The sequence below is a fragment of the Primulina tabacum genome, chromosome 1, assembly GCF_025594145.1.
Source record: "Primulina tabacum isolate GXHZ01 chromosome 1, ASM2559414v2, whole genome shotgun sequence".
NCBI classification, from domain to species: domain Eukaryota; kingdom Viridiplantae; phylum Streptophyta; class Magnoliopsida; order Lamiales; family Gesneriaceae; genus Primulina; species Primulina tabacum.
The window spans coordinates 57,338,328-57,350,654 of NC_134550.1; the positions used below are offsets into that span (position 1 = coordinate 57,338,328).

Here is a 12,327-nt window from a genome sequence, read left to right on the forward strand (position 1 = left end):
TTAGACTATAAAAATAGGGAGTATTTTTTGCATAAATATAGTATTTATTTACCCAAAGAAAATATGTTATTTTGATTTAATTTGAGAATAACCTAATATGGCGAACTTTAAAGCTCTTTCTCCTTCTGCTGTTTTTTTTCATGATTATTATGTAGAAACAAAACCAAAATCTGCATAAATCTCACTTCTTTTTTTATTGTAATGTATTCAATTCTGTATTAATGATATTTTCGTTGATTTAAATATTGAGTTGAAATTTATAATTTTTAAATATTTAAACTATTTTATTAAGTGTAAAACACTTGTAATAATTAACTTTTAGTATCATGACGTGTTTTAATAATTATATATATATATTAATAAAGTTTTAGCTTAGCTAATAAAACATTTGTTCATAAATTTCATAGGTTAAATTCTTCTTTTGCTTTTTTTTTTCTCTATCTTTTTTCTATTTATTTTTAATTTATTCAACTTAAAAAATATTTTAATCTTTTTAATTTATAAAAATATTATTTACTATATTATTAAAAAATTTAAATAGCATTCATAATAAAAAAAATGTAAAACAATAATTATTTATAAACTGATTGATAAAACATAATATAATTTGTTATTATTATCGAGAGAGACTGGAATTCAGCATCAGGTATCAGATTGACTCATCAATTATATGTATTATTACTGTAAAACACGCAGCCGCAAAAGTACAACGCCCAACGGCGGAGAAGGGAAATGGCATTCACTTCTTCTCTACAAAATCTGTCATCATGCCCGTTCTTCAAACACGACAAATTATTGGCTCCGCCAACCAAGATCCATCATTTAAGTCTCCTTCAACGCCCTCCACTCTCCAGGTAGCCAACTCCCGTGTCTCTTGGCTGGAAAAAAGTGGGGCATTTCGTTTCTATTGTTTGTTCAATTCTTTCCAGTTTTTCCTCACCTGGACGCTTAAAGATTTCAGTTATGTTCTGGGGTTTGAAAGTAGTAAATAAATTGATGATTCACTGTCTGCATAGCCACCTGGGACGGTGTTTTTTTCCCCAGTTGTATGTTTTTGGAATCCAATCATAGCGATTAAATTTACAATCTTTGCAGAACTAATTTTAAATCGTGTATTGGGTTGGTTCTACTGGATCACCAGGTTAAATAATATTTGTACGAAATTCGCATGTATGCTTTAAAGAATATTTAATTTTATTTTTTATGAATGTGGTCGTGCAATTCATTATTTTAGATAAATTAAATGTTGTACTGTGGATAGCACGGCCAGAGCTTGTAGAAAGACGTATCATCTGTTATCGTGGTTTATTTCTTGAATTGCCTAGGATACTAGTTTCTTCTCGTTTTGTTCTGTCTCGTGACTTTGAGATTGCTTCTCTTTAGTGGTTGTCTGTTTAATTCCAGTTTATAGAACATTACAAGTTACATCTTGTCCAAAATTTCGCTTGGTCCTGAACCGTTCTAAGATAGAATCGAACCATTTGTTGGTTGAAATAATTCAATTTTTCACGATAAAAAATTGTTCTTCTTCTATCCCTTTATCATTTCAGACATAAAAAAAAAAAGAGGAAATCCATGTTTTCTCTACAACCACCTTTTGGAACTAGCAAATCACTGACATAACTCCCGAAAGTTACTTTTGGAATTGACATCTCTCCATTATACAGGGGAGCAACAAGGAAAAAGCACTCTTCAGTTTATTGTAACATTCCAGCATGATCTTTAGTTTTGTAGGTTTATCTTCTCGTTAATTGTCATTCTTTATCTGTAAACAGTTTAATTTTGGAAGCTGTAGAATTGCAGTTTTTTATGGACGTTTGTTAAATTATTTTTACTCTCTTATGCATTAGCTGAAGATTTATGTTATTTTTATCCACAGAACAGGTCATTTTTCGCGGTTACAAGGGACGGATTCGTATAAGCTCAATATCTTTGCATCAGTTACTAGTGCAGGTTTTTTTTTTTTTTTTTCACCTTTTCATAGGGATTCAAAGTTTCAAACAAATAACAGAATCTAGCGTCACTAATGAACTATATTTTTCCGGGATGATGACTATATTTCTAGATATTTTACTGGATGAAGCTGTTGGAAAAGCTCAACTTCCGAAGGGTGACACTTGGTCTATTCATAAATTTGGTGGCACCTGCGTGGGAAATTCTGAAAGGATCCAAAATGTTGCTAACATTATTGTTAAGGATGAGTCAGAGAGAAAATTAGTTGTTGTGTCTGCTATGTCAAAGGTGACCGACATGATGTATGATCTCATATACAAGGCACAGTCTCGGGATGATTCCTATGTAATTGCATTAGAAGCTGTTCTAGAAAAGCACAAGTTGACGGCAGTTGATCTACTTGAAGGGGATGAACTGGCTAATTTCTTGGCTCGATTGCATGAGGATATTAATAACCTTAAGGCAATGTTACGTGCAATACACATTGGTATGTCATGCATGTGAAATGCCTAAGAAGTAGTTTTTTTTGTCAGAAATAATTATCCTTATATCAATGGTTTTGACCCATTTACTACAGTAGTGCTGTCATTTGTTTAGTGTAAACAGGGGTGACTCATAATTTGCACCGAGGGCGTTAAGACGTATCAGAGTGTGTGTGTGTGTGGTGGGATGGGGGTAACTTGGTTCTTTTAGAAGAATTACATAACAAATTTGTTTTTGTTATTAGGGGGTGGTTGCTACCATTTACGCACAGATCGCCATCTTAGTTTCCATTAGGCCTTTGTTTCTGCAAAGATTATCCATTCCGACTTGAGCTTGACTATCCTATTGAATCATCCAGATGGACATCTGGACCTCCCCATTATCCAATGTACCAATGTTGTGTCCTAAAAAGGGATTTGATTAGAATCATTAGGAGAAAAAATAAAATAATTCCATTTATGGATTCAAGTAATTAAGTGTTTCACAATCAGTAAACCGGATTCATCATCAACCTGGATTATCAAAAATATCGAACTATTGAAACCATGTTCGTGAGCAAACATGCACACTTATTAATATTTGTATCCTGAAATTAATCTCATGAACATGAACTACTGATTTTCTTTTCTTCCTCAACAAACTATACTTTCTTTAGTGACAAGCATGCTGTTTTATTTTGTAATGACCTATGAAATTCATCCTGAACTGCAGCTGGTCATGCAACGGAATCTTTTTCAGACTTTGTTGTGGGACATGGTGAGTTATGGTCCGCCCAATTGCTGTCAGCTGTTGTCAGAAAGGTGTTTGTTATCTTGAAGCCTTTTTGTTTTAGGGATATGATTATGTCTACTTTGCTAGTTCTGTGAAACAATTTGATCATAGCATTTCTTTACCTGGTATTGTAGAGTGGGGTGGAGTGCACTTTTATGGACACGCGAGATGTACTTATTGTAAATCCTACAAGTTCTAATCAAGTTGATCCAGATTATTTGGAGTCAAGCCGAAGGCTTGAGAAGTGGTACTCTCAAAATTTGGCTAAAACAGTTATCGCGACTGGGTTTATTGCCAGTACACCTCAGAATATACCTACGACTTTAAAAAGAGATGGAAGTGACTTTTCGGCTGCAATTATGGGTGCTTTATTTAAAGCACGCCAAGTCACTATTTGGACTGACGTTGATGGTGTGTACAGTGCGGACCCCAGAAAAGGTTTGTTCCTCTCATTCTCGTATTGTATCAGTTGGAAGACATCAGAACATTTTTTCTATATTATTCCACTATCCTGATCCTTTTGAATAAATATATTGAGGATCTACTGCATCATTTTCTGTTTCCTTAATCTATTCTTTTAGCTATCAAGGAGCATTCATGATATTATTGATGAATCATTCTGCTATTTTTTGCCTCTTATGTTTTCATTTGGCAGTCAGCGAGGCTGTGATATTGAAGCAGTTGTCATATCAGGAGGCTTGGGAAATGGTGTCTTAACTATACTTTCCGATGTCTTTGGTAGTAATATGTCTCAACATTTCACTTATTAGTGATCATTATTTACATGCGCAGTCATACTTTGGAGCAAATGTTTTACACCCTCGTACAATTATTCCTGTCATGAAATACGACATTCCAATTGTTATAAGGAACATCTTCAACCTGGCTGCACCTGGTACAGTAATCTGTCGTCCTGCTGGTTTTGGAATTGAAGATTGCCATAGGGTGGATTCTCCAGTTAAAGGATTTGCTACAATCGACAATTTAGCCCTTGTAAATGTTGAAGGGTGAGATTTCAATTTATATTATGATGATAGCTATGGTGCGCATTCAGTTTTTGTTTTTCCTTCCATTCCCATGGTTGAGCTATTGCTCACATTTTTTTCTTCTCAGGACTGGAATGGCTGGTGTTCCTGGTACTGCCAGTGACATTTTCGGCGCCGTGAAGGATGTTGGAGCTAATGTAATCATGATATCCCAGGTATACCTGTTTTCTTCTCTCTTGATTTAGTTTACAATCACTTTCATAGAGGATCTTACTTGATTTACTTCAATGCAGGCTAGTAGCGAGCACTCTGTGTGTTTTGCTGTTCCTGAGAAGGAGGTTAAGGCTGTAGCTGCAGCTTTAGAAATTAGGTTTCGTCAGGCACTGGATGCCGGCCGTCTCTCTCAGGTTGTTTGTCTTTAACCAAGTGTTTGGATCTATCATGCCAAGCGTTCTATATATATATATATATGACCGTATGTATGTATGATGAGGTAAATCAGCATTTTTTGGTGAGAGTATATTATATGAAGTATTTGAGAATATGACTGTGCGAGTTACTTACTTCCATAAAGATTACTTGCCAATATACTTTCTGAATAACCATTTACTTCCAAACTACAATTTACCTTTAGTTTACAGCTAAAAGAATTAGCCTGTGCAAAAGGTTTGGTAATCTTCCTCTCCAAGGGCTTTTTTAGGACATTTATTTGTGGATGATGTGCATGTTAGAACTGTTTTATAACAACAAGAAGCGCTGCTACTTAATCTGAATCAATGTTATGTGATATAACTCAGTCTTCAACCTTGTTGATGATTTTAACGTGTTATTAAGCTGTCAAAATTACCATTATGACAACCATTTACTCTTAATTCATTTACCCATGCATACTAGCAGTGATCTGATCCTATCACTTGTAAGAGTTAAGGGTTCAATAAAACTTTAGATACAAACTTATTCCCTTGCAGACAAGATCTGCTTAAATATTACTCAACTGCATGATTTAAAATTAATTTGTTAAAATTGATGGCGCCCATGGCTTTGATAATTTATTCTTCCACGGGCATTCTTTGTTTGACAACAGTGTATTCATTTCCAAAAGATTTGTGTTATATTATTCTTATTGAATGTTTGCAGATTGCAGTTATTCCCAATTGTAGCATTCTGGCAGCGGTTGGCCAGAAAATGGCGAGTACTCCTGGAGTTAGTGCGACGCTCTTTAATGCTCTTGCCAAGGTTAATGAACTTACCAACTATTGAATAATTTCTAATGTCTTCCATACTATCACAAGTACTCAACTACTGCTCCTGCAAAATCAAGTTGGTCTGTTGTTCAATAATGTGGATTAAAGGAACTCATAACTGTTTCTAGTATCAGATTTGACTAAGCTTTTAAGATCTTTCAAACGTGAAATAAGATGTTTTAGGTTTTGAAGAATGTGTTGAACTGTAGTAAAAAGTTAGCATGGGAGCAGGTGTGCTCCAAAATATAAACGTTAGGAGCTTATGAGGTCCTTAAAAATAAGTTGGAGAAGGAAATTGATGAGGCTCCAACTTATTTTTATGATCTAACATCTTAACATCGAATGTGATAATTAAATGTTGGAAACATCCTTGATAAGACCCTCATGGTATACTCTTTCCATCTGCGAGAGAATAAGATTCTCCTTTTACTTTTTTTCCACTGTATGTATATATTTCCTGACTCGGTGGACCAATGTTCAGGCTAATATCAATGTGCGCGCCATAGCTCAAGGTTGTTCTGAATATAATATTACTGTAGTTGTCAAGCGAGAAGATTGCATAAAAGCTTTACGTGCTGTGCACTCAAGATTTTATCTATCAAGAACTACCATATCGATGGGTATTATTGGACCAGGATTGATTGGTGGCACATTGCTTGACCAACTTAGGGACCAGGTATAAGTGATTTTTCAAATTTAATTTCCAATGGCGCCAGAATTTCTGGACTTTCTTTTGTATTGGATTATGTCTTCCTTCTGGATGTAAAGTTCCTTAACTTTCCAGTTGAAAATGCATTTGATATCATAAATTGTGCACATGTTTTACAGATCACCTTTTGCATTATCTTTATTGCTCTCCATTAGATTCAGTTTTAGTGTTTGTGAAAGCAGATAGTGTTATAATGGTCGCCATCATAGCGATGAACTTGAGACAATTTATTTGGTATTGACAAAAATTACTGCCAACTGATTATGTGTGGGTTACCCCTCGTGTGGACAAGCTGGCAACGTGAAATTCTTATGTTTTACTTACAATAGTTCAGATGTATGGTTTTATGTTCTTATGGCCAAAATTCTCCTTACTGGAGTTTTCAAGTGGTTTTAGTATATTTAGTGGAATAAATCTTAAACTGGGATCAACATTTTGGTTCCTTGCAGTACATTTTAAACGATTCATCTTTAGCATTGTAATTTTCATATTATAATTTATATTTTGTTTAATATGTCTGTCAATTCTCTGTACAGGCAGCAGTCCTCAAGGAAAAGTTCAACATTGATCTGCGTGTAATGGGGATTATGGGATCAAGGACTATGCTACTAAGTGATACGTAAGTTTCGGGAGTTTTTCTTTTCTTTTTTTAGATAATTTCGGGAGTTTTAAGAGAGCTTCTTCATTCAACCTTTTGCCATCATGATGTATCCAACAATATGACCAATTGTTTTCTGTCATGGATTGAACTAATTTTTCATTGATGGATGAAGGAAAAAGAGCAAAGAAAATGAGGTTCTGTTGACGAAAGATCCTTTAGAGGTTGTATAGTTCAAGATGGTGTTAGATAATATTTTTCCCCCATCCTTTTTTATTCTTTTAAACAGGTAAGAGTAAGAGTGTGTTTGGTATAAACGTACTTTAAAATCTTATGATCCCCTGTATACTATAAGATGTTTTGGAACTCAAAAGAAGTATAGATTTTTTTTCTTTTTAAAAGTTATAGCTTTCTATTTGTACAGAGAAAAGCTACGAGAGCCTATATGACATCGATTTGTGATCTCATTCAAAAAAAAAGTCTAAGATCTTGAAACAATTTCTCTCCTTCTTTTTCTTAAAAGAGCTTCTAATCTCTTTACTTCTTATTTTTTATGCTTATAACTATTTTAAAATTGTTACTGAAATATTTTTTATCCTATAGGTTCCCTAAAATTCTACATGTTTCTATTCAGTTTCTTCAATTTGTGTATGTTATCTCTAGTTCTACTGATGCTCAAAATCAATACACCACTTAAATTTAAAGTGCGTTTAATTTTATAATTTGAATGGCTTAAAATGTCATGTCGGTAATTAGGGGGATTGACTTGTCAATATGGAGAGATCTTCAACAAGACAAGGCTGATATTCAGAAATTTGTTCAGCACGTTCACGGGAATCATTTCATCCCTAATACCGTTATAGTAGATTGCACTGCAGACTCTTATGTGGCTAGCCATTACCATGATTGGTTGTGCAGAGGCATACATGTGATCACTCCAAATAAGAAAGCTAATTCAGGTCCCCTTGATCAGGTATCAAAGGAATGCATACACGTGACACCCGAAATAATTGATTAATATCAATGTTTGTTATGAATTGTCTCATTTCCCGTATGCTCATCCAAATGCTACATCTCTCCCATTATACATGTATGTTATGCGTTGATGTCTGCATTTAAGTATTTATTCTGCTAAGAAAATACCTGCTTTATATGCATACTTGGTGAAAATATCTTAACAAGATTTCATATTTGATTTTTCAATTTCTACATTGTCATGTGTGCAGTACTTGAAATTGAGAACTCTTCAGCGTCAATCCTATACGCATTATTTCTATGAAGCAACTGTCGGAGCTGGTTTACCGATCATTAGCACTTTGCAAGGGCTTCTCGAGACAGGGGATAAAATTCTGCGAATTGAAGGCATCTTCAGGTTGGTGTTTCTCCAGTCATACCTCAAGGAAATATGGATTGCTCTTTTTCTGTCTTGAATCATTATGCACAGGGGAGTGGAGGACCCAGGGGGTGGTAATATCTCTCCACCCCAACAAAAAAATACTTAAAGTTTTGTGTAATTTTTCTAGAAATGTAAGTTTAGGTCCTGCTGCCAACTGAATAGGCAAAAATCAAAATGCTTCAGGACGTTATAACTCACGTCTTCTCACCAAGTGTATGTGTCGTTGCAGTGGGACCTTAAGCTATATATTTAACAACTTCGTGGGTGCCCGAGCTTTCAGTGAAGTGGTGAAAGATGCAAAAGAAGCGGGCTACACTGAACCAGATCCGAGGGATGATTTATCTGGAATGGATGTTGCCAGGAAGGTATTGTGTTATAATTTTTTGTCATGCTCTGTCATTACACCTTTAGTGCCTAACCATTTTGTTCAAGAAAATTGATTTAATGAAGCAAAATTCTCTCACTGCCTCTGAAAAGGGACTTTAGCATCCATGTTGCTAGAATGCTAGTTACCGCAAAATGGCATAATTGTTTGCCAGACATACAACAAGCCTGGTCCTTATGTTTCCTAAATGTGAATAAAGTGGAATGAATTTGTCTGTTGTATGGTTGTGGCACAGGTTATAATCCTAGCCAGAGAGTCTGGACTAAAGCTGGAACTGTCGGATATTCCAGTTCAGACCCTCGTGCCAGAACCATTAAAGGCAAGTGAAGTATTGACGAGTACATGGCTGTTTGACAGAGGCACCGCTTAATATTTGATTATGAAATTATCTACGGTTTTTATTTCAGGATAGTGCATCACCTGAATTGTTTCTTCAGCAACTGTCTCAGTTTGATGTAGACTTGGCAAAACAAAGACAGGAGGCTGAAGATGCTGGTGAAGTGAGTGTCCTTCAGACTTGTAGCTGTATTTGAACTTCATTATAGTTATATTTTCTGTTTATTGATTTTTATTTAGTGATCTAATTTGTTGAATTATGAAAAGGTGTTGAGATATGTTGGGGTAGTGGATGTTGTCAACCGGAAAGGAACCGTGGAACTGCGAAGATACAAGAAAGAACATGCATTTGCACAACTATCTGGATCTGATAATATAATCGCATTCTCGACACAGAGGTATGCTAAGCAACCTCTGATTGTGCGTGGTCCGGGTGCTGGGGCCGAAGTTACGGCTGGTGGGGTATTCAGTGACATTTTGCGTCTTGCCTCTTATCTTGGTGCCCCGTCGTGAGGTCAATTTTCAACATTTCATTGTGTCTTGCTCTGTCCAAGCTTGAGATAATTTTGGTTTCTTGGTTTTCCATCGAATTTTGCAGTTTTGGCGATTATGTAACCACTCGATGCTCTTGCATTCTTCCTAGATTACAAGTTTGTTGGATCCTGCTGCTTATATTTTTGCCATGTATCAAATTATCGTTTTTCCTTGTGAAGTAGAGAATAATAAATTGTTAAAATAAAACAGTAAGCCTTCGTTTTTCAGCTATGCTGTCAGCTGCAAACAAGTGTCCGAATGGTGTGAGCGCACTAATCAACTCTTCAGCACTCATCTGCGAGCAGCAATCACGACAATCTTAGACTTGCATTTGGTCCTCACAGCGTCTGTTTCCTGTGGATTTTTTGAATTTGTTTCCCGGTTTTTAGATATGACATGATGTGAATGTGCCATAATAATCTAAAAGATATGACTGGCTAGTTTTCGAAAACAGAAACAGGCAAACATAAGATTTCCTGGCAGTATTCAGTTTGCTATGCTACAGGCAATGTGCACTAAAAGACGTGACATTGATAAGGTTCAAAGTTACACAAGATAGCTACAGCACGTAACTGCCAGCTTAAAAAGTCATCGTTCATTTGATTTTGGGACCAAGGTAATATACTTTGGATCTCTGAAGAACTTTGCAATCAGTTCAGCTTTTTCTGCCGAAAGATCAGTGTTATGCTTGATGTACTCCTTGGAAGCCTTTGCTATTGCTTTAATGGAACCAATCGCTTGATTAAACTGAAACGAAGAAGCCTGACATGTGAGTATTTCCATGGGATTTTGATCTTATATCATCAAATAAAACAGCTAATATTTAACAATGCCACTACATGTTTGCATGAGGTAGGCTATGCGACCTGCATAATTATCTAGCTTAAGGCTTTGGGATTCATATGGAGTCGGGCTAAGATTGTGCACTAGTTGACCTCGACCTGATTAAAATTTAGAAGCTCGATCCACTGGTAAAAATTTTAACCACGAGCTCAACATGCTCAAAATTCTCATCAATCAAGTGCGGATAAACAACCAGCAAAACTTTTTGAAATTGATACTCACCTTTGACAGACAAACTAATTGAGAGGAATGCATGTAGCGCTGATGACTTTATACAAGAAAATATGCCAAAAATGAAACTTAAATTTGATAGATATTGGGGAGAATGCAATTTAGTGAATTTGTTTCATAATGCATCCAATGAATTTCCTCGGATTTGGAATGAAATTTTAGATCCACTTGCCAACTTTGACAGGTGAAAATACATTTGAATCAATTATGCGGAGTATATTTTTATCTATATCATTGCTTCTTTTGTGTTTATTTGTTATGCTCAAGCTATTGCTAATTTTCAAACTTTATAATTTTTTGATACATCTTCGTCAGCTTTCATATTCTTTAACAACATTAACCATACCTTCATCACTTGCTCTTAATTTTATAGTCTTACGATTTTCTTTTTACAGTCAGTTAGTGTGTTTAGCAAATGCGAGTATGAACGTCGAAAGAATTTTGCAGATTTGACAGGATAATGATGGATAAAATGGAGAAGTTCTATTCTTAGGCTCGAACTCCAGTAGCCTATAAGTTTTCATGAAGTAGAGCTCCAGTAATAAACTACTGGAGCTCAACTCTGCTTGCGTGCACCTCTAGTATCCTAAGATTTAGAGAAGCTTAACAACTCAAAGAACCATATTATCTTTCTATTTTGGACTTTACAAAGCATGCAAGTTGCATTTGACATAAGATGAATACCAGTATCAAGTGGCCAAGTTTCACCAGCAGCAAATGTTGACAAATGTAAATATACTTGTGTGTGAGTCAGAGTGTGTGATTTCTGAAACGGCAAATTATTTTAGTACCGCATTGGCATCATGATTATCAATCCCAGGAATATATGTAACCACTTTGATGAGGTTCATTGATTGCACATATATTTCCCTCTATAAGCACATTAACATTTGTTAGTCATGAATTGCAAAGAAACACTATTTAACTGAAACATGTAGAAAGGTTCAATTACAAACCTCAGCTCTCAATTTTGCTGTGACATCCAGCCTCTTGCATGCTGCAGTAAAATCCATATGATAAAAATGGTTCAAGGATCCTCATAACTTGTAGCTTTGAGAAATATAATCTTACCTCCTCGAGCAAGGACAACCTTGACAATTTTCTCAAATCCCATCTCCAAGTCTTTTACAGGCATGAATGCTGGACTACCAAGCTCCATGCCATATCTTTGGAAAGGCACAAATTAACAAGTGCTCAGTTCATGAAGCATAATGCGAGGAAGAATGCATCTTCAGTGCTAAAATGGCATATCACACGATATAAGAGCGAACAAAAGAATCGTTTGATCCTTTGTTGGGAGGGTAACAACCAAGTACAAGTTCGCAAACTGTCCCCTCAATCTCTGAACTCTAAACCAAGCAATCAACTTTATTACATACAAATAAAGATGAAAATATATCAGCAACAGAAATCGAAAGGGTAGATATGCAGCATTTACCGGCTGAAGATAGACGCATTGTCGTTTGAATCCCAATTAGTCACAAATATGAAAGCTGCAGATACACCTCCACGGTTAAAAATGAAGTCCTGCAAACCAGAATATTTAAAAAGTTAAAAAGGAAGCCATCCTGGAATGAATATTGGATTCATTGAGGAAGCAGGATATAAAGTTGATGAAGAAAGGGTGTCGTCCATCTTTCCAAGTGGTGCTCATGATGCAAACCCCATTGCAACCTACACCATATTCAAATTCCCATCCCAGTCAATTTCCAAACATGATAATTTTCAAGAACATTCTTACACCTCTAAAGAATAAGTAACAAGTTGGCAAAAATAAGAAAGAGTGCTTAAATGTAAAAACTGTATGAACTTCCACCTACATCATAAACTTTAGACAATATACATTGTTCGTGTAATC

At 35.5% G+C, this 12,327-nt stretch overlaps 1 protein-coding gene and 1 pseudogene across 3 annotated transcripts; one reads left to right on the plus strand and one right to left on the minus strand.

Annotated features, from left to right (window-relative positions):
- Positions 1-626: 626 nt before the first annotated feature.
- On the plus strand, positions 627-9,792 carry LOC142553672 (bifunctional aspartokinase/homoserine dehydrogenase, chloroplastic-like). Of its 3 annotated transcripts, none has more exons than XM_075664114.1 (19): positions 627-854; positions 1,880-1,953; positions 2,066-2,440; positions 3,148-3,236; positions 3,342-3,645; positions 3,863-3,915; positions 4,000-4,214; positions 4,321-4,408; positions 4,487-4,600; positions 5,331-5,429; positions 5,919-6,113; positions 6,683-6,765; positions 7,501-7,717; positions 7,971-8,116; positions 8,370-8,505; positions 8,761-8,844; positions 8,933-9,025; positions 9,129-9,375; positions 9,624-9,792. In XM_075664114.1, exons 1-18 carry the CDS (start codon positions 733-735, stop codon positions 9,372-9,374), a joined length of 2,733 nt encoding a protein of 910 aa, XP_075520229.1. In that variant the 5' UTR covers positions 627-732; the 3' UTR covers position 9,375; positions 9,624-9,792. The 3 variants fall into 3 exon arrangements, with proteins under 3 accessions (XP_075520229.1, XP_075520237.1, XP_075520220.1); XM_075664122.1 differs by lacking the exon at positions 9,624-9,792 and adding an exon at positions 9,460-9,533; XM_075664105.1 differs by lacking the exon at positions 9,624-9,792 and having other exon boundaries at positions 628-854; positions 9,129-9,533.
- Positions 9,793-9,982: 190 nt separating this feature from the next.
- On the minus strand, positions 9,983-12,286 carry LOC142553709 (protein PARTING DANCERS homolog; annotated as a pseudogene).
- Between the last annotated feature and the right edge of the window lie 41 nt (positions 12,287-12,327).

Excerpts from the sequence above, each read along its gene's own strand:
- LOC142553672 (XM_075664114.1), top strand. The coding sequence starts at position 733 with ATGGCATTCACTTCTTCTCTACAAAATCTGTCATCATGCCCGTTCTTC. Across the intron at positions 4,409-4,486 it reads ATGTAATCATGATATCCCAG|GCTAGTAGCGAGCACTCTGT; the intron begins GTATACCTGTTT and ends ACTTCAATGCAG. Across the intron at positions 7,718-7,970 it reads ATTCAGGTCCCCTTGATCAG|TACTTGAAATTGAGAACTCT; the intron begins GTATCAAAGGAA and ends TCATGTGTGCAG.